General features: G+C 43.2%; 1 protein-coding gene across 4 annotated transcripts in view; it reads left to right on the forward strand.

The window, feature by feature from the left end:
• Positions 1–21963, forward strand: part of USP22 (ubiquitin specific peptidase 22) — a 118557-nt gene that overhangs the window by 21664 nt on the left and 74930 nt on the right. For 2 of the 4 annotated variants that reach the window (XM_080354102.1, XM_080354105.1), the window contains exon 1: positions 4478–4604. The exons of 1 other annotated variant lie outside the window; for it this stretch is intronic. In XM_080354102.1, coding sequence (XP_080210228.1) covers positions 4479–4604 — 126 coding nt within the window. In that variant the 5' untranslated portion in view covers position 4478. Of the gene's footprint in view, positions 1–4477; positions 4605–10191; positions 10283–21963 lie in introns of those variants that run through there. One more of the 4 variants, XM_080354103.1, reaches the window with a different exon arrangement.

Genomic DNA, 21963 nt, shown 5'->3' on the forward strand with positions numbered 1-21963 from the left:
ATCCAGCCGAGTCTGGAAGTGCCACCTTGGGATGACATGGCTCAAAGATAAAGTTACTTTGCTTTTCCATGCAAAGAACTCTGCTGCTTCTTCCCAGCTGAGCTATCATGGAATGCAGATGACTCTCCAGAGGAAGAGTTTGCTGCACATTTGCAGTATGTTTTAGCTACGATCAACATTTATATTCCATTGTCATTTGGGGGTAAGCACGAATTAGCATAATCATCAATGCTTTAAAATTAAAAATTCCTCCAAGAGACACAGGAGGGATTGAAACAGTTTCCTGCCCCTAGAGGCAAACAGTTTCCCAAGCTATCTGCTGCACCAGAAGGTTTTATTCTAGAAACATTCCCAAGCTAGGCCCAAGAGTAAATTAAACCACAGCAAACTTGGAAACTCTCGCGTGCATGTGTGTGGCAAACAGGCCCTGATTTGACAATTACTACCTGACAAAATGTTGTCACTATTTTCCACTCCTGTTTTGTTTTGGCTGCTGCTCTGTGCTGCTGTGTCACCTTTACTGTGAGGGCTGGAACAATCAAGAAGTTGTTTGTAGAGTCTGAAGTTTTTATACTTCACAGGAAAGGTTCTGGTGCCTTCCCAAGACAGAAAGTGAAGGGTTTAATGACACTGCCCTCTTCTAGAACTTGCCTCAATCTCCTCAACTCAGGAGCTGGCCTCAAAACAATCTCAAGAACGATTCTTTTCTACACTATTTGAGAGTGGACTTTTACTCTGGTCCCAAAATGATTCATTGACAAGAACCTAAGATGGGATTTCTGGCTTAAAGAGATGCCTCTTTATGGAGAATAAGATGCCGATAAAACCTGAGGGGGAACTTTAAGTTTGAAAGGTGATTTCCATAACTTGGAAATGCCCCTTAGGAGTTGATCACTACATTTCTGCATTCTTGCCTTTAGGAGGGGCCTCAGACCCCATGGACAGCAGGATGGGTGTCCTGCATGTGGGTTCCCTGTGTCTCAAAGAATGATTCTCCCATCCTCAGCAGGTCACGAAACCTCAGCGAGCAGGAAGAGTTAAATGTTGTAATTGTTCTTGAACTGGCCAGAGAGAAAAAATAGTATTTTTCTAAAGGAAATCTTTCTTTGAGAGGGAAACACTAAGAAATGCAGGTGTTTCTTAAAGCAGTTATGTTTATAAACTCACAATTCTTGTTATTTCTGCGTAAGACAGACACCACCACACCCTACACTGAGTAAACATGGGAACTGCAAGAAAGAGTGGCACAGAAATCGCTGTCAGAATTTCAGAATCTACAGGGCATTGAGCATATGTATTGTCTTTTTGGTATCCTCTTTTTTTCAGAGAGATAGACTTAAATTTCATTGGCAGAAATTCTCTTTTTTCTTTTATCTCCTGTTTTGATGTGGTAGCCATGGAGAAAATCCCAAGATTAGTAACAGTAGGTTGTTGCAGAATAACTCTCTACTTAGATTTAGACTTTAGTAACATCAAGGGTTTTGTTTAACTGGAAGTACTCAGATCGCATAGAATAAATAGTGGATGCTGTCAGGACATTAATCACCCATCCCATTGAGTCCTGTCCACCTTGAACTAAATGCTGGATGACAGACACAGAGAGATGTAGAGATAATATGACATTGTCACATTCTACCAGTCAATGTGCTTTTACAACATATATCTTGTTTCCAAATGACCACAGGTAACATCCTGTTTTGATTCATGGTGATGGAAACCAGACATGGATGACCAGCTCATGTAAAGGTAACAAAGATTTTCAGAGACCAGGGTCTACTTGAAGATCGGCTTTTGAACTAAAACTAATCAGAGGTTTCCTTTGATGGCTCTTTTGTGTCTGGATGAGAAAGATACAAGAGAACTCATTTTTATTACTTTTTAATTTTAGTGGATGATGTCAGAACATCATCATGACTTTTGCACATTTCTTTTGAGAAGATAAAAGAATTGTTTGATTAGTAAATGTAAAAGATCTATAGTTTCCTGCTGGTTTTTCACTGCTAAAGATCTGGTAGATATTAAGATCAAGGTTATTAAAACCAGTTTATGACATTTTCTTAGGTGAGACACTCTTTTGAATGTCTGCTGTTGAAACATGAATGCATCTGGTATTAAAATCAGTGTGATATTAAAAAGTATGGCTGATCATGGCATGTAAGACGTTTCTTTGGTATTGTCTTTGTGATAATATGAGTGTGAAACGTTTAGAGTACAGTTCCGTTACAACTGAAATCAACAAGGAAAATTAACATGGACTTACTAGAAGCAGAGAAGGATCATCACCAAACCCATGACACGTTTTTTAACACTGGGAGAGCCTTCTCGATCAAAAAAAGTTTTCACTTTAGCACCTAATAACCCCCACCAATACAAGCAAAGGGTTCTAGTAAGGGGCTAAAAGGAATAGTTGGAATTGTCTTTGATTTCTGCAAGTTGCAGCAGTTGGCCAGGGAACTAGACAGAGCTTTCTGAAAGTCTGGGAGGTCACAACTTAAACGTTATCATTTCTGAGAAAGAATGTAAATAGTATGTATTGAAAAAATGGACTGATAAAATAATGCAACGGTTTTTAACCACTGCTTTGCTTATGGCACGGTCCTTCCAGGGCTTGTGTAAGAACCTGGTCTTGCAAAGCCTCCTGCCCCTTTTCACAAATCATGGCAAAATTCCCATACTTCTGCCTCACTCTACCATGTGTAACCCTATAGCGTGAGTGCTACGAGCCAAGAACTACGTATGGATTCCAACATTTTTTTCACCATCTTCTCATTTCCTTGTATAGTCATTTATACGACAAAACTGCAATAATACCAGTTCTTGGCAAGACACGGCTTCTGTTTCTTTCCTGTGGAAGCACCAGGAGAGTGGGATGGCCGCACAGAGGCACCAAATATGGTCCTGGGGACAAACCCGAGTATTGCACAGATCTGCTCCCCAGACCCCACCGGCCGCCTGTTCCACCCAGATCGGCCCCCACAAAACCGCACTCGGCTTTTTGAACCTGCCAGCGATATGGAGGGGACAGGGCCTGCCCCTCGAGTTGAGTTTGTCCCGCAATTACTGACTGACCGAACCCGCGGCCGCTGTGGCGTTACCGGAGCCACCCGCGGGCGGGAGCCCTGAGCCGTTAACGGCTGCCCGCGCAGCCGCCGGGCGCGGAGGCCGAGGCTGCCAAGCAGGGCCTCTGCCAAGCACACAGAGGAACAGGCGGGGAGGCAGCCCTGCCCCAGGAAAAGGAGCCCTGCCCCGGGGAGCGGCCCGGCCGCCGCCGCCCCTCTCCCCTCAGGAAATCACTGAGGGAGCAGCGAAACAGCCGGGACCAACGGATGTGACAGCAGCGCTGCCCCCACAGCGCAAGCTGCTGCTGCTGGGAGGGACCGCCCCCTCAGGAGGCCATGCCCAATCACCTCACGCCTCGGGATGTGACTGACGACCGCTCAGACCAGTAGCGTCGCAGACTGGTGACGGGGTCACGCCCCTTTCCTCCGTTGGTCGGATTACCTGTCAATCAGCCGAGACCTTCCCGCCCCTTTCCGGCGGGGGAAATGCTAGGTAGGAAGGGTGGAGGAGGGAGAAGCGAAAGGAACCAATGAGACGCTACAGAAGGACACCTCTCCGGCGGAGTGACAAGCTGGGGGACCAATTGTCGTGCTCCTTCTCCCTCCTGCTCCCTCCCTCAAGGGTGGCGGGGCAGAAGGGGCGCACCTATCGCCCCTTCCCGGTTGGTCTGTCCCACTCGGGGCCTGGCAGGCTAGGTTGAGTTAGCGGCTCGGACCATTGCACACGGCGGGCGGAGGGGGGTGCGGGCGAGGAGGAGGAGGAGGAAGGAGACGACGGAGGAGGCGGGGGGGGCGGTTTAAAGAGACAAGAGCCGAGCGGGCGGCTGGCTGGGGGAGCAGGAGCGGCGGCAGGCGGAGACTCAGCCCCTTCCCCACACACGCTCGCTCACACCGCGGCCAGGGTCGCCGCCGCCGCCAGCGCCCCCCTCCCCTTCCCCTCCGCCCGCCGATTCCACAGCGGCCTCTATGAGGTAGAAGGGAGCGGCGGCCACTCCGGGGGCGGCAGCGGCCGCTACAGCCGCCGCCTCCTCCTCCTCCTCGCCTCAGAGAGCCCCATCTTTGTGTGTGAGGGAGAGGGCGGGCGAGAGGGAGTGCGCGCTGCCCGCCCGTCGCCGCGCTTTGTTCGGAGCCGGGGGGCCGTGGCGGCGCGGAGCCCCGGCTCTATGTGCCAGCCGCTCCCCGCGCCCCCACAGCAGCCCGCGGGGGCGGCGGAGGCCGCGCGGGAGGCGGCGGCGTGAGGGGCCGGAGCCCCTGAGGGCGGACCGGCGGCGGGGGGGCGGGGGGGGACGCGCGGGCGGGCGCGCGGCCGCCCCGGCCCGTGCCCGCGTCCGTGCGGTTGCTGCGGAGGGGGGGAAGGGGCCGGCTCGCTGCCCGCCGGCCCGGCCCGTCTGCGGGCGGATTGATGTGGGGGGGTCTGACATGAGTCCGCCGGCGGCCGGGTGCTGCCATGTGACCGGCTTCAAGGTGGAGAACTGGAAGCAGAACCTGCGGGCGATTTACCAGTGCTTCGTGTGGAGCGGCTCGGCCGAGACCAGGAAGCGCAAGGTACCGGGGGCGGCTTCGCATCCACCCCCCTTCCCTTCCCGTGCCTTCCCCTCCCTCCCCCGACCCAGCCGCCCGCCCTCCCTCCGCTGCTCGCACGCACTCGCTCCGCCGCCTCGGCCTGCCCGCGGGCGCGGGGAGGGGACGGGTCCCCCGCCCTCCCTTTTCCCTCCCTCCCTCCCCACGGGGCAGGTGGGCCCGAGCCTCCCCCGGCCCGTCCCCGCCCCGCCGGCAGCGCAGGGGCCCGGGCTCCGGCACGCGGTCGTGGGGGGAGGGAGGGAGGAGGAAGCGGTCGGTGCCTCCGGGGCGGGGGGCTCGGTACAGTGTGGCCGGTTACCGGGATGGAGGAGACATCCAGCCCCGGCGGGGCCTCCTTCCCTCCCTGCCACCTGCCCCGCCGGCGGGGCCAGCTTTCCGCAGCGGGGGCTGTTCCGCAGCGCCGCCGCCTCCTCCTCCTCCCGGAGGTGCGGGAGGCAGCGAGGCTTTCCCGGAATACGGTGGCGGGAGGGGGGAAGGGGAGGGGAGGCCCCGGGGCAACGGGCACGTCCGGCCTGCGGCGGAGCTTTGTGCGGCCGGGGAGCCCCGCGGGGGCGCGCCCGAGCCCGGGGGCTGCGGCGGGGCCGCCCGGGGAGCGGCGGCGTGTGCCCGGGGAACGCACAATGGCTGGGAGCGGGTCCTGCGGGGGGACTGGCGCTTTTTATATATATATATATATATATTTAAATACTTACTTTTCTTTTTTTTTTTTTTAAGTAAAAGATGATTTTTGTGATAAACCACTTAGAAAAGGGGTTCTTGCCGTAGTGGGGCGGGGGGAGCAAAGGAACTGACTCAGCCCCCAGTACGTGGAAGGGGAGAGGGGAGTTTGCTCTCGGGGTATGTTGGGCAACAGCAGGAAAAAATCTGTGTTAATGAGGCAAAACGCGAGGGGAACAGCGCTTATTCCCACGTAGCTTCTAAAATTACATCCCTACCCAAGTGCGTGTTTCTGGAGGGCTTCTTTCTCAACTATGCAACTAATTACTGTTTTCCCTAGAAGCAACTGGTTTTTGCTTCAAAGTGACTTGGCAGATTTCTATCGGTCGTGGTGTTCAGGACCGAGGAGGGCAGCGCAACACCTACGTGTAGCAAAACTTGGGGTTTGGGACAGCACAGATTGTGGTGAAGCAACCCATTGAAAACTTTCTGGTCCCAGTGGCTTTGCGTTAAGCTACTCAGCTTATTCATAATAGAACCAGAGTATGAAAGAAGTACCTCAGAGGTGAGGTGCCTGAGCATTTTTCTGTGTTCAGTTTATGTTCTCAAGAGAATCCAGTTTCCTTTTTTTTTTTTTAACTTGAAAAAATGGAATCTGAGAAGAAACATGTTTTAAACCTATTTAGTTACTTGATAGCTCTGTGAAATATAGCTAAACTCGTTTTCAGTATTTATAATCCCCACAAGTCAATATTGGAATTATATTAGTCCGGATTGGTTTTATTTAGCCTTTAGTGTGTTAAAATACAAATTGGTATTTAATACGTGGTACTTATAGCTTAAATGGAGGAAAAAATTATACATCTGCTGTGGAAGAAAAAAAAAGACAAGTGTCTCAGATAGATATAAATCAAATGTTACATGAAGAATGAAAAGTTCATTAATAAAATCAACACTTTAGCTTTTTCCTTTTTTTTCCCCTAGTATGGAGCATCGTTTGTAACCTACGTACCATTCGTATGCTGCAACACTTCAGGTTTTTTCTTCTGAAATCTAATGGTAGTGATGTGTTCATCATTGCCTGAAAAACATCTGGAAATAAATAATACTTCATTGTAATCAATTTGTTCTCACTTCCCTTTTGCACAGCCAGGCTGATAGAACGGGATTGTTTCAAAATTATAATCTCATGGAAAACATCAGTTTTCCAAATACATACTAAAAATGTTAGTTGGTGGTTTGGTTTTTTTTGTCCCTTTTTAAGCAGGGTATCAGTCTGAAAATAGTTGGACTCCTGAGTTCAGCCAACCTCAAATTGTCATGTATAGGGAAACATTTTGACTAGCTGAATTTGGGATTCAGTTCCCAGTCTATATTCATAAAGGTTGAAGCAAGTATGTTAATGAGAGTTACAGTATTTACGTCTCCTGCATATGGACATGAGACCTTCTTCCATGGAATTTTTCTTTACTGAAATTCTCTGTCTGTATGTGTCCCTTACAGTTTTATATGTAAAATTTGATAAGCAAGACTTTATGTTCGGAGACATGTTTATAGTGTAACAACTAGAAAACAATCCTTTGTCCTTTAATATTTTATATATGCATATATTATGTATGTGTATATATATTTCAGGACCATAGCTCTGGCTGCTTTAAGAGTAGCTGTTTATTGGTGAAGGGTCTTGTTCCTAATCCTAAACAAAATTAAAGGTTTGGTAGGAGATGATGTTATTTTCTGCTGCAAAATCAAGGACAATCGCATCATTCCTTACCACAGAAAACATTCAATGTATGTAGTCGATTGTTAATAGGAAGTGTTGGTCAATTTAACTGTCAGTCAGATGAACATAGGTGTAAAAAATGTCTTGGCTGTCTGGTGATAGCCAGATGTAAATTTTTGTGTTTCCAGAATGGTCAAATATTACCCTTACTAAGACTGCCTTAAAAATCTCGATAGTGATGGTAACTGCAGGGGGCAGAAAGTGTCCATTCCTCCTGCTTTACTTACACTGCATTATGCTTTGGAAGACCATTTTAACGCTGCTTGCTGTTTGCTATTCATTTTTAATACAAACCTTTTACGCGATTAAGCTTTTATGAGCATCAGCTCTCGGTTCAGTATGCTTCACACCCAGAGTTTTCAGTAGAATAGCTGCAAAGCACAGTTTATAGTTAGAAAGCCATCTCCAGTACCTGTATTTGTATTCTCAATCAGAAACAAGATGTAATTATTTATATATCCTTGTAGATACTGAGATTCTGCTGAAGGTTTTTGGAGTAAATTTGCTTCCGAAGCGTTGTCCGCACCGGGATTTGAGCTGTTGTCCTGGTGCATCGTATCTCCACGGAGCAGCGAGGCTGTCGCTTGTCTCACCTCGCTGCATCTTGGCCAAAGGAACGAAGTGCAGAGGTAGCGTGTGCTGCTCCCGGCAAGGGCTTTGCCGTGGGGTAGATGTGTTGCTGATGGTGAAGCCCAAGCCAAACCCAGCCATTACACCGTCTGGAGAGTAGAATAGGATAAGGGGTAGAGGAAGAAATCTGAAGAATGACTCTAGAAGTTGGAGTAATTGTGATCAGAAGCTGGAATGAGATTTCGGGGCTTAAATTGAATTGTGAAGTGGCACAAAATTAGGATTGACTGTCTTGGCTTTAGGACGTTGACCTGTAACTCTTGATTTTTAATTTGTGATAGTCAGAATCTGTTTCGTGAGCTGATGGCAAAGCTCATGTTTCCGTAGGTCATGGACTTTACCTCGAATATGTTGATGGGAAAATTAGCTCACACTTACTGTGTAAGAGGTCCTTAAATTGGACACCACTACCTCCCATTCAGGAATTACGGAACAGACAGAAGATGCTAAAAAGATGTACTGCCAGCCCTTTGTGTCAGCTTTGCTTTGTCCATTTTTTTGTAGGTTTACACATCAAACGCTTTGCTTTTTAGAATTACGGGTTCAAATCTGTTTTGCGGTGCTGAGTGTAGGTTTTGGTCCCCATCAGTGAACAATTAGATGTTTGGGTGCATCTTTGTGTCTAGGAGTCGGTAAGTAATGGTTTCAGTGCTTGAAGGGCAGCTGAATTCACAATTAAATTCTGTCTTACTGCACTACACACCTCAGAGGAAAAATGTCTCTCTCGTTTTTTAATGGTTCTTACTATCACTGCTCTGAAATTGTTCTTGCTGATAAAAGTCCTCATCATGGCCACAGTCACGATATGCAGAAGGTTCTATCTGGAATTTCAGAATGTTTGTTCTGTTCTTCTACCAATAGATCAAAGAATAATTGCCTGTCAGGGGTTGTACGCTCTCGTTGACAGCGGGTGCGTTCTGGCATATTTCTTCCTGTTTGAGAGCTGCTGTTGTTTTTTCCATTATTCTGTCTTTACGTGGACCCTCCAGACTGATCGATGCTTTCAGATATGAAGAAACATTTTCTCTTACAGGGGATGACCTTTCCACAGGTGTCGTCCCCATGCACTTGTGACTTCAGTCCTTCATGCCTTCTAAGGTTTGACAGTTGATTCCTAGAACTGCAATGGATTTGGTCCATTTTCTTTCAAAGCAGAAAATGCTTAACAATATCTTCGCAAATAATGCCGTGTCTTGTTTTCAGTAGCAAGTATTGGGGTTCACAGTCTAAATCAAGATGTTAAGTTCTTGGTAAAATGACCTTACATTCACAGGGTGAGCTAATGGTGGAGCTTTTCATCGTGTGCCTGTTGAGTTGTACTTGCTCACTTGTTTGTCACTTAAAACCTTGCCCCATGTACCTGTCCAGGAACAGGGAAGTGTTGCTTAAGTGATTTGCTTTGTATCATAACAGATGAGCAAGAAACCTTACCAGACAGCGCTTCCTTCTCATGCTCGGTGTTTTGATTGCTTAAATTAATAAGGAAATCTTAGCTTGTTTTTTCTTTAACGTTTTTAGCATATACACCAAGCTTCTGGATTACAAATCCTGTGGAGAATTTGAAAGAGTCCAGGATTCAAGAAGCACATCTCTTTTTTCAGCTGTGTACTCCGCTTTGGCTGCCTATGTGAAGTGTCTGATTCACTCAGGAAGGATGTTCTTTGCCATGTGCTCTGGGAATTACCTTCTCCCTGAAAGCTCATAAGAAGTGTCAAAATCAACCGCAAGCTTCTTTGTTCAGGAGGTCTCCTGTTTCATAACTGAACAATCTTCCTTAGTGCTTGACCTCTGAGGAGTAGGAAGGTCCTTAGGCTCGCTGAAGGTAATGTTCTCTTTCCTCTTGGTGTGAAGACGTGGTCTTTGGTGTGAGAAATTCAGATATGAGATTTTAGCTCCACGCACAGTAGAGCCTTGTGTATGTGGGACAAGCCAGATGGAAAATGCTCCACCAAGCTTACGTCTTCAGTGTAGAAGAAGAATATAATAGAAGGCCTTCCTCTTCTTGCTGTTGTTAATCCCTCTCTTTTGCCATGATTTTTAAAATAAATGGTTGGTTTCTGGGACAAAGGTTAGGAATCAGTCTTGTGCTGTGAACTGTACGGTGGTGAACAGCAATTCTTGAGTTGTGGAGTCTGAACCATCAGGACCTACCCAGACACTTGCTCATATGTCTCAGGTCAACACCGTCTGACTTAGGGGTTACGCAGATCCCTGTCGTTGAAGCTGACTATGAATAGTGGTTGTTTTGGAACCATTTCCTTCTCTTTTTTTTAATATGGATGGAGAGACAAACGACCACAATAAATGCAGTTTTCCCCACACTTTTGTTTGTTCCCTGTTGCAGAGGGAGAAGATGGATCTGCACAGTCCAATGAGGGAGAAAACAGGAATATGCTGGACAAGAAGGCTTCTTTTTTCTGTAGTCTTACTAGCAATCGAAGTTTGCCAGTAGCCAGACGGTTGTTCGGGAGAAGTTGTAGCTTCTAAGATCATTGACTGCAGACAAAATTATTTGCTTGATGTTAAAAATGTTGAAAGCTTTCGAACTAGAATGACAGCCAGTAACGTGAAGGTGAGCAGAGTGGAATGGCTTTGTTTGATTTGTTGGACTATCTGTTGAGCTTTATTTTAAGCCATAAAAGCTTTAAACCCCAAACAAAGGTTAGCTGATATCCTCAGTTTTGTTTCAGGCCTTAATCTTTAGCATTAACATGAAACCAGAGCTGCAAATTGGTTTCAGACTTGCTCTCCATCTTTCGTTGGAGGATTTTCTGTCTTAGCAAGTGCAGTAACAAATGGATGGGTAAATGCTGCTGACTGATAGTGGAAGTTGCCTGTTTGTGAGTTGCTGACTCCTCTTCTCCTGATTTACTGCTACTTGAATCTGAGGGGGAAAAGAAAACAACTTTTCCTTTGGGACATAGTCTGGGGATCTTGCTTTGTAACAAATGCTGTCGAGAATGTTAGTTTGATTCCCAGTGGTGGCTGACTTGTTTCAAGCCAGAGAAAGATTAACTCGGTTTAAAAGCTTGCGTTTCTCAAATTAAACCTAGCACACATAGTTTTTCCTGTTTATGTGTGATGGACTTGGAGCTATAGCTTCTTGATGTCTTTTTCCTGGTAGATGCATGGCTGTTTTTATCAATCATAGCTTTTCTTTTCCTTTGACTGATAGCTACTTGAAAACGTTGAGTTTGGGTTTTTTAATTCTTGTATTCCCGTGGTTCTCCGAGTATTTATAACGTGTCTGTAGCATGTGGCAGCACGTAGAGTGAGGAGGTACATATGTACTCCTGCTTACGTATCAATTATTGTGGCATCACAAGAAAGGCAATCTGAAGGTGACCTGTATGCATTTTGCTGGATTTACTAGAACTGTATTATTTAAAAGTAATCTTTTTATTTTTTTAACCATGCCATTGTTGTTAGAGCCTTTCTAGACTTGGACGGAAGGAGCTGCCTAGAGCGGTGATCTCCAATTTCTTGTTAACCTATGGGCAGTAGAGCTAAGTGAGTGAAATACTACGATGACATTACAGTTTATTATGTTATCCTGGACTGTGTTGTCAGCAAGCAGTGCTGGGGTGTTGGGAGAGCCATATGTTATCCGAGAGGCCTGAATTTGGAACCTTTTCTTAGCAGAAGCAGTTCTGGCAGCTGATAGATCTGTTCTGACTGGGTGAAAGCTCCATCTTGGTAGTTGTATTCTTTTCCATATTGATTTGCCAGTCCTTTATGTCTGCTCTGCTTAATTCAAGGGAAGAACTTTGCTGCATTAGCTAGTAATACAATCAATGTTGTAAAGAGTTACTCATTGCAAAATTAACCTGCATTCTGTTGGGTTCAAAACGCGTTTTTTTTCCAAGTGGTGATACCGCATTAATACAACTTAAATAGCAACTCCGGAAGGATCTGTGGTTGACTTTAGTGCTAGAGTAGCTTCCACCACTTTGATCTCTCTCACCTAAGAATTATTTTCTCTATTTCAAAGACCTATTTGACAATTAGTAAAGTGAACTGTTACCAGACACCGTAGACTCAAAGTAACTCGAGATTCACTTTATCAGTTGGTAACGGATTAGCGGCGTCTGTCTTGTCGCATTCTTTTGTGTGTGAAATACAGCAAATATTCCACTTTTTTCAGTCCTCTACTTAAGTGAATTGTTACTTAAGGTTTTTTTTTTAAACTCTCAGTTCAATGTAACACTATTCTAAAATTCTTAATTTTTTTTTCTGTCTCTACTGCTTTTCTGAGTTGGTAAAAATAACTTTTTTACCCTTCTTCTTCTTTCCAGTGTTTAATGGAGCTGCTGCTTCTTCTTGTCTACCTTTTGCATAGTATCACTGGTGATGTCAGCATCTCCCTGGGAAATATTTCTGTTAAGGTTTATAGTGTACTAAGTTTGTCATGGGATAAAAATAATTGGGTGTTAGACAAGATGAAACTCAAAAAGTACTGGACATGGTAACAAAAGTTGTTTTCATCACACTTAAAAAATGTAGTGTCTTTTTAGCATAAATATTTGAGCTAATGCAGTTATGGCCTGTAACAAATGTCTTAAATATCCTCATAATTAAAGTAGTAGCAAGAAGTATCTCACTAAATGTGACATTGCCTGAGTAGTAAGTCTGCAAAGAGAACCGAAGTTTAACTTGGGTCTTACGTGCAGTGTGACACTTGGTTTGCACACACAGTCAAGCTCTTCTGCACGTACATTTAAGATGTAAAAATAGAATTATTCATAAATTTAATGAGTTGCACCTATGTAGAATTAAATTTAGAGATGAAAAATCTACATTGGAGTTAAGAGATTTTTAGAATATCTCTTCTTTTTCATTAGTGTATTCATCTGGAGTTCTGTGTTGTAACTCTTGCCTTCATATACTAAACCAAGTTGTTTTTATCCATATATATATTAATTATTATTAATTATATATATATGTGTGTTAATCTCCAATTTGGAAGGTAGTAGTAGTAAAAATTACCACATTAGTAATAACTTTATTTTTGTCTAAACACATGAAAGACCCTCTAGTGCTTGAACATAGTCCAGTGCTGGGGATGATGAAGCATCAAGCACCGATGTGACACTGAGTTCCATTTGCGGTGATTGCCTCGCTTGTCACTCAGAAGTTCATGCATCCCAGTAACCTTTTTTAAATAGGATTTGACTTTGGATTCATCTTACTGAATTGACTGCCAGGGCTTTTTGTATGTATGTTTTGCTTCTGTTTTTAAAGGGCTTTTGTTTTGCACCAAGTACAGACTTGAATTCTATTACTCCAGTGTGTGTTAGCACAAGGAGAGAAATCAGCAGCGACCTCTATTTTTGCTGTGTCCTCCACCTTAATTTGTGGGGTTTTTTTGTGTGTGTGTGTTTGGCTTTTTGTTTGTTTGTAAAGATTAATCTTCCTCTCCTTGTGTCTTTGAACCACCTAATGCTATTTCACAAAGTTTGTCTAATTATAATTCGGGCTTCTGTCCTGTGCATTCAGGCTTGTTATTGCATGCAAGTCAGATTTTAAGGGACATTCTTTAGAACATACTTGGTAAATAAATGTAAGATTTATTGCACAGCAGATGTGTGAAGGCTTCACAAGTGAGGACAGCTGAGAGCGCTGACTGATTGCAGTACCTCATTTATGTCAGGTGAGGTTTGTGATCCTGTGCTGCCCAGTGACAAAGGCAAAATTCATCTTAAGGTTTTATGTTTTTCTTTGCTGTGCTTTGCTATCTTCATATTACTGCCCAGCTTTCTTAACCTGGATCACTGTCCTTGCTTGGCAGCTGGTAACCAGGGTGAAATTCTCAGATAATCTTGTTTTCTGTACATTGCGGACTTTTTTCATGATCTCTTAGCAAGCATCCCCCTCCAAAAGCTAATTATGGGATGTGTTTATCTGAATCAAATCATTTGTCACTACATTTTGAGTTTTTGGTTGTGGGATGATCTTAACAGTGATGTGGAGAACGGAATGAGGAAGGCCTGTTCACTGACAAAATTGATCTTACACTTCGTCCAACATAATTATTACTACACTAGATGTGTTTCTTTTGTCACACATTAATTCTTACAGCCTTTTTGATGTGCAAGTTTGAGAATTGCCCCAATATTTTCTGCATCTCTTAATAATTATTTTGCATTGATTGGGTTATCAGAATTGATTCAGACTTGGGCATGCAGGAGAGTCACTGTCAAATGTTTGTTAATTGAAGGGATTCCAATCCCAAAGCACGATGGGATGGTACCAAAGTTCATAATTATGTAGAATATGTCACTATGTGTCTGTGAAATGGTGCCAAGTTTAAGAATGAAAAAATACACATGGAACATTGGAGAAATTGAACAAAAGATTTATTTAGTGTCAAAAAACATCTGTGTGGTGAAGTATTTTGCAAAAAGTGAACTTGAGGGGAGAGATCCTGATATGAGGGACATTCGTAACTGGAATTCAAGTTTTTCAGGTCCTTATTGAAAGATTTCAGGCAGTGGGAGGTGGAGGGGGTTTGTCTGTCTTAGGCTGCATGCTGCAAAAGTCTGTAGGAAAACAGAACTCCAGCACTAACCTGAAGAATTATTTTATTATGGAAATCCTTTATAAAGCAAGAAATTCAATTCTGTAAGCGTGTTGTACCTGTAGGTTGAAGCTGTTTTATAGGGAGGTTGTTTTAAGCAGTGGAAAAAGAACACAAGAAAATGACATATATGGGAGAGGACCCGAGTTTGAGTAGCGACTGCTGCTGTCCCCTGGACTTTGCCACCAACTGACAGTATTTGAATGTTTTCTGTGTACCAACAGTTTCTTGTGTAAAGTGTGGCTACTCTGAACTTAATTAGAAAGGTTCCATGAAGGCAGACCTCTGGTACTGCTCCTGTTGTGTGATTGTACCGGCCGTTGTAAGTATTGCGTCTTTACACAGAAATGCCAGGGTGTGCTGAGCCTGATACATGAGGCTTGTCTTGTTTGCAGTCGTTAGAACTTATTCCTGTATGCAAATAGTTTGCTTCTACTCCAGTTTTCTTGTGAAAAATAAATGAACCAGGGAGTGTAGAATGCCTGTAATCTGCGATCAGCTGTTACAGAAAATCTACTTTTCATGTTACATTTGATTTAATGACATGAATAGTGTTTTTCTAGGTAATCAAGTTACGAGCCGCTTGTTTCCCTCTTTAAACAGGCCCATCTCTAACATTTCTATCTTCTACAATCAAACTCTATGAAGATGTTTGAACTTTTTGCTGTTGTTGGTTTAACGCGTCTGGTCGTGGGGCATGTGCCTAGATGGTGCTCATGCTGCGAATGGCTGATGACGGGCTAATGGAATTGTAAATGAGCTCTTTCTGGTAGGGTTGTCCTCTGACCCAAGGCTGTTGGGAGCCGTGCCAGCTGGCAGCAGCCCCGCAGGACTGGGGAGAGCAGAACAGCAGAGCTCCGGTAAACCCCAGTGGGCTTCCCAGTGCTGAGGAGAGGGGGTGGCGGAGCCTGGGCAAGTGGTTGTGCTGCTGCTCGGTTCCTCTTGCACTGGTGCAGCCATGGAAAGGACTGGGGGGGTCTGTGGGTCTTTAATAACATATTCTGTGTGGTAGCATCTCCTTTTTCTTAGTTTCATGCTTCCGTACTGTGTCTGTGAAATGTTAAATTCCATAGCTTGTACAGATAAACAGATCTATCTCAATATTGACCAAGTGTGGCGTTTCCTGATGGGTTAGCCTGGTTTCCTTGTTGTTTGTTTGTTTTTTAATTATTTTTTACCCAACTACTGAAAAATGCTGTTTTCTGTAAGATATCCAGACAAGAAGTTCATAATGCTGATAGTATTTTTTCTTAATACCCGCAAACCCTTCATTTTACTGCCTGAGAAGGACAAATTTAAACAAGCTTATAATGAAAGAGATTGGAAGTTTTAATCCTTTCATCGGTTGAGCTGACTTTGTAGTTTTTACTGAAATCAATTTATTTCTTAGAATATCAGTGGAATCTGTTGTTGGTTTTACTGCCACGTATTCAGGTAGGCCTGGTCCACCTCAGCTTTGGATTCAAGAACAGGCTCAGTCAGAGTAACCTTCCAGCAGCAGAATAGTCTGGTCTGCAGAAGCTGTACCGTACAAAACCCATGTATTTGAAACTTTCTATCTTGTGGAGATGAGGACAGTAAACAGGTGAAACTCCTTGAAATTACCTCAGACAGCATTCTAGAGGGGCTGAGATACCCCGATTTACCCAGCGTTTCATCACTCTCTTGCTACAGAAAACTTGGTTCTCCTTGCCCCATTAACACAGCTAAGGCTTCTAATCCAGCAGCCCAAAATAGCTGTCAAGCCTGGATTTTACTCTGATGGCGTTTGCTGCACGGATAGGTGAAATAACCCAATATGCTGAAACACAGGTAGGGCGCATGAGCCTATTTTGGAGAGATATTTCAAATATCTGATTTAAATAAGCTGATAAACTCAACATGATAGTATGTAAAAAGGGCATTCTCAGGAGAACAACTTTCTGTGAGACAAAAAACTCCCCTATTAGCCTTTGGAACTGTGTGGATGCTGGTGGGAATACATGGGCAGGGACAGATATGCCCTGTAGCATCCTTGCTCCAGGGATTGTTTGTGTTGCAGGAGTGAACTAGAAGGAAAATGGACCACAGAAAGTGGTGGCTCTTGTCTCCCCCACCAATTAGTGTCTCCTCCTGCTCTTGAAGACAGAATGCTGCTATTTTTGTGATCCAGTAGGCTGTTATGTAGTTCACTTCTATTTGCTAGACAACATTTTCACTGCCTTCTTACTTATAGAAAACCCTCTAATTTCAGGGAATTGGAGCTAATTTCTTAGCAGGATTGGAAATGAATTGTAATAATATCCTTACAAAATTCTCAACACATATTATTCTTTTAATTCTCTCTCATGCTGTCATGTTTGAGAGTTTCGAGGCATGTTATATCTACTTAACAGGTATGTGTTTGAAATAAAGCTTTTCAAGGAAATAGTTTCCTTTTGTTGTGCAGAAAGCTGTGTCCGATGTAAAATCATGCTGATTATGATGCCCACTAGACTTTCCCTGAAACTTGTAATGTACTTTTATATCCAGCTACTACTAACAGCGTATTAGGTTTCTTTTTTTCTTTTAAGATGAAATCCTTTTGTCCTGGTTTTCTTCAGTGCTGAATCCTTCAACCTCACCTCTTAATACACTTGCAGTCACACTGCTTAACTTGTTAAAGTATTCCCTTCAAGTTAATATCTTGTAAGTAAAACACATAATCTGTGAAATCAATGTTATCAGTATTAATGTTATATATTTCTTCTGGTTTATGAAGCAACATAAAGTTGCATTAGAGGTGATGCTGGTGATTGGTGGAACGTCCTAACTGACTTCACAGAAAAATTCCTAGCAAACCAGATCAAAGAGCAGAAGTCGTGCTGTACAGGCGTATCGATTCTGCAAAGCAGAGGAAAGTCTAAATATGGTGAGTGTTCACGTGGGAAGGAGATTCCACAATGTATTCTTTGTCTTCAGGTTTCTTCTCTTTGTGGTCGTTTAGCTGGAAAAGTGGGGTGGGTGACCATGAATCTGCTAAACGACTCCTTAGCGGAGTTGGTTTTGATGTCATGTCATCTCTGAGCTTCCAGTGATACCAAAGCTGCTTTTCAATTTGCGCTTCAATGCTGGGTAATGCTGTTGGAAAACACCAAAGGTTTGACAAACTCTGGAGCTCTGCATGAGTCACGTCCTAAGTTGGACTTGGCGGTTGTGGAGATTTTTTATCTACAATTTGTCCATAGCTTTCGGAGTAGCTTATTTCATGTCAAGTTGGTTTGTATTAAGGAGGAGAAATGCGGTGGGCTGTTCTCTAATATATGTTTCTGTTCTGTAACTGTTCTTTGGGGCACGTCCTCCATCAGAGCAGCACCTTGTTTCCAGTGGCTATTTTTCTTGTTCTTTCTGCCATACCTTGAGTTTCACTTGGTGATCCCACTTCTTTAGCTGCACATTGCCTTTTTTCCCCTAGAAACTCCGTTTGTTTACAGCTTAGGCTAATGTCTGCATTTCTGTGCTCTTAAATTCCTTACCGTGAGCCCACCCTTTCGGGTCCGATCGGATCTCGGCTCCTGACGCGCTATCTGAGCAGACTGCTCCTCATGCCAAGGTTGCAAGTGTTAATCTTGCTGCAGACCGGGGTGATAATTCATTGCTGTCACATCAACACATGCTTAAAGTTGCTCCTTGCCAGATTTGTTGGCTATATGCTACACTAGAGAAAATTATTTCAGTGTCTCACTGCATAGCCAGATGCTGTAGAACTAGTGCAGTCAGCCTCCCCTCCCCCTTCTTTATGACCGTTCTGACTTCAGGAAGGAAAAACTATTATATAGTGAAACACATTCCTGGGGAGCTCTCGTAAAGAGGTAGATGAACTTGTGATCATGGCTGATATTTCTGGTTTTGCCTCTTAGGGAAGTTCTATTTTGTGTTCAGGTTAAAAAGGAAGGAAGGTTTTTAAGGTAGGGTGAGGGTAATTAAAAAAGGAATTAAACAGTGTCCCCCTTGCTGCTTTAGTTGTGTTCTCTGCTATAGTTGGGAAGTTTTATGTTTTCTTTAAGAACACATTGGCTTGATTCTGAAGAACTGTAACTACTTCTGCCATTTGTGTCCTTATGATCTTTCAGAAGAAGGAGAAACTTAACTTTTGTTTGATAATACACAGCATATCAAGGCACTGACTTGTAACATGCCGTTTGATTTTGTTATAACTACTTTAGCTAGGTTAGGTGGTTGTAATTCTACCTCACATGGAATCTTTATGCTGCCCTAAATGCCCACGGATACATATCCTACTCCTGGAATTTATGACTGTAACTTAGAAATTCCTTGTTCTTTGGGCTTAGGGTAAGCCAGATCACAGAGTACAGGTCACCATTGTTGTTTGGTCACATCTGTCCCGTGTCACACTCCTGCAAGCCCCTGCATCAGGAGCTGCTCTGTCTCTGAGACATTGTAGAGCTCTGAAGAGGAAAACTTGGTGGCTTTTTGGTACAGCGTCCCCCAGAACACTTAATGTGCACTCATGCATGTGCTGTAGAAAAATGGAAGTTATTTAATAGATAGCTTCTGAAAAAATAGATTTAGTGCATGGTGGTGGTTGATTACCAGAGAAGTGAGATTCACTGATTGTTTTGTCAGATATAAACTTGCTAATACACCTTACCCAGTGTATTTCCAGCATAAATCTCATAATGTCTGGTGGCTAGGCATTGTGTTACCAATAACTATCCTCTCCTTTATTTTAAGAGAAGTTGCCATAGAAGTTACGTTATTATGGATGTGTTCCTGTAAGTCAAAATCCAGGCAAAAATGCAGTGTAGGAAAATTTACTCTCATATCACCCAAGTGATGTGTGTCATGCAGCCTTCCCTGCTTTTCATTCTTTGTGTTTTAATTATTTGCAGTATGAGATCACAGGATATACTATCTTGAAAATCAGAACTCGGAAGGACTTCTTTAAACCTGAGTAAACCACCTCTGTACTTGGCAGGGGTACCTTTTAAGCAACTTGAGATGCTCTCAAGGCCTGAGGCAATACTCAGATTCTTTTCCAGTCCTCCTGTAAAGTGCAAAGACCATGTATTTGTCCAGAAAACATGGTGTGTGTTTATAACCATAGAAACAAAGCAAGACATCAGAACTGGAAATCTGTATGGGATCTCATGTCATACTTTTGCTCTACTTGGTGTGAGATTACTGGAGATTTACAATTGTAATTCTTGCCTCAAGAATCCCCTGGTTTTGCTTCAAGCCCTTAACTAGTTTTTCAAGTGAAGTGTGCCAGGGCAGTTCTGGTTTGTGCTCAGGTAAAAGACTCAGTAATTCGCTTTCTCCCTCACTCCCATGTTTTCCCTTGTCAGGCCCATCCCAATGCTGTGGTTTGTACATATATATTAGCTTCTCATTTTTCTGTATACAGGGACTGCAAGAACACAGACAACTTTATCCCGGTGGTGAAGTAGCCTACACGGCTTTTCAGAGCTGAAGAAAAAGGTCGAGTTCTCTGTCATATTTCTGGCCTGAGTGAGTGATAGATCGAGGCTGAATCTGTCTCACCACATGCATTATGGTGGTTGAATTTATTACTGGTGCCGTTTCTGTGAGTGTAGGAACAGGGATTTGTTTAGAACCAATTGCCAGATGAATATTTGTTCTTACCAAAGTTCAGATTGCACTGTGATTATTTTTGATAGCAAACACGATCTATTTATTTCTAGCAATGCCAAGCATGCACAAACTTCTGCTGTAATGTTAACTTTGGTAATGGGTCTGGAGCTTTAATGAGCTGTTAGCGTACCAGCTAATGACCTAACCCACAGAAAGCATTAAGAAGTCTGTCTTGGTTTAGTTTTGGAAACAGGGATGAGCTAAATCAATGGAAGAGTGAGTGTACTAAAGTATACCCATCTGCCAAAGGATATTTGTTAGTATGTTGGGAGCAATGAATAATTAAAGAGTTTCTGAAAACTGTTAATGTTCCTGTAGTATGGGAAGGAACAAGGAGGGTGACTCATGATAAATTCCCCAGTTCTTTCTTTCCCAGCCAGACCACAGTTTCAGATCTTCAAGTCCAAAGCAGCTGTTTCCCCCTCCCAAATTCAGTTGTTCAGTTGGGAGACAAAAAGCATTGAGTTTATCTGTTTGCTGGAACCGACTGATTTCAGACCTCAGTCATTCGCAGCGTTGAGGCAGAGCTTGTGGAGTCCAGTCCTACCTTTTGATGACTTCCCTGCTGGAATGTGATGTGGTAACTTCTGAGATTGCATCAGGTGGATTCCTTGCTCAAGGGGAAGCTGTGGATACCAGCAGCCCCCATCCATGTTGATTTGGGGAGAAAACTGAAATCCAAATTAATGGAATTCGTGCAGTCTGTCTTTTGGCTGCTTCAGGCTTCTCTGCAATTAAGTCTCCTGCTTACATCCACTTGATATAAATTATTACCTTCTAGCAAAACAAAAAAACCTTCAGTTTCTGTACGTAAACTGAAAATAATGAGAGATGGATGCCCATACTACATCTAATCCAAAGTGAGGGAAGGTACAAGAGTTGGAAATAAATCCTCACTTAAGAAAATGTTTCTATTAGCCTGAATGAGAACCTGTCACTTGTGTGCTGTGGTAGCACGTACCATTTCTGGATTCTACCACCACTGCTTGTTTTTAGAGAGAATAGCACTGGTAATGCAATATAAGGTCTGTTAATAATTTCTTAGGAGAAACTATGGAAGTACTAGTCAATCCACTGATTTTCTACAGCTTTTCTGATCACTCTGATTTTTGAAGCGTAGATTTGTGCCAAGGTACACTGGGGTATACTTGAACAAAATGCAGAACAATAAAACTGTTAATTAACATATGATCAACAAACAAAGCATTTATTTGATTAGTTTTGCCAGTGGTCTCTGAAGTGTGTGGCTGGTTCTTTCTTAAATCTATGCTTCATTAAACTTCTTGCACTGTTCCATCTTCTCTAGCAAACAATGTCTCTCATTGGTTTCGTGTTTTATATGTTAGATGTATGTGTATCTGTAGGTAATTAATTTTTGAAAATTAAAGAGTAAAAATGTATGTAAAGCCTGGCTTAGTAGTCACTCATTTTTCACACTATTATGTTAATCATAAAAGAAGAAAAATGTCACTTAGGTTGTTTCACTCAGTCAACATCAGTTATTAAGGACGGGTACACTGAACAGTCACCGTTCTGTTGTACTGGCGTTAATCATACAGTGACTTCATCTATATTGTTTTACTAAAAATGCAAATAATCATTGCAAATAGTTTTATTTCTCATTTCAATCAAGTGCTATGAAAGTCTCCTATTGAACTTTATCTCGTATCATGAGAGTCCAGAACTGTGTGATGAGAAGATGCGTTTTGGTGTTTAGAAGCTTATAAGAACACTTATTTCTTTTGTTGTGGTGTTGCTGTTGGGTAGAGCTCAAGGTGGGGGGGTTGGCCAATATAAATGCTTTTCCAAATCTGAACTTTTAAAGTCTGTTTGAATTTTGAAGTTTAAACATTTGATTTCATTGCACAGAATATCATTGCCATGGATTTTTGACTTTAATTAGTTTTTGTGTGTGTGCATATATATTAAAAACAAATAAACATACATAGTCACTGGTCATTTACTTAACCTTGGGAAGGAGAAGTGGAGGATGGTAGTATGAGATACATCAAGGTGTGTGGTGTCCAGTATAGTACAGAATC

The sequence above is a fragment of the Nesoenas mayeri genome (assembly GCF_963082525.1).
Source record: "Nesoenas mayeri genome assembly, chromosome: 15".
NCBI lineage: Eukaryota > Metazoa > Chordata > Aves > Columbiformes > Columbidae > Nesoenas > Nesoenas mayeri.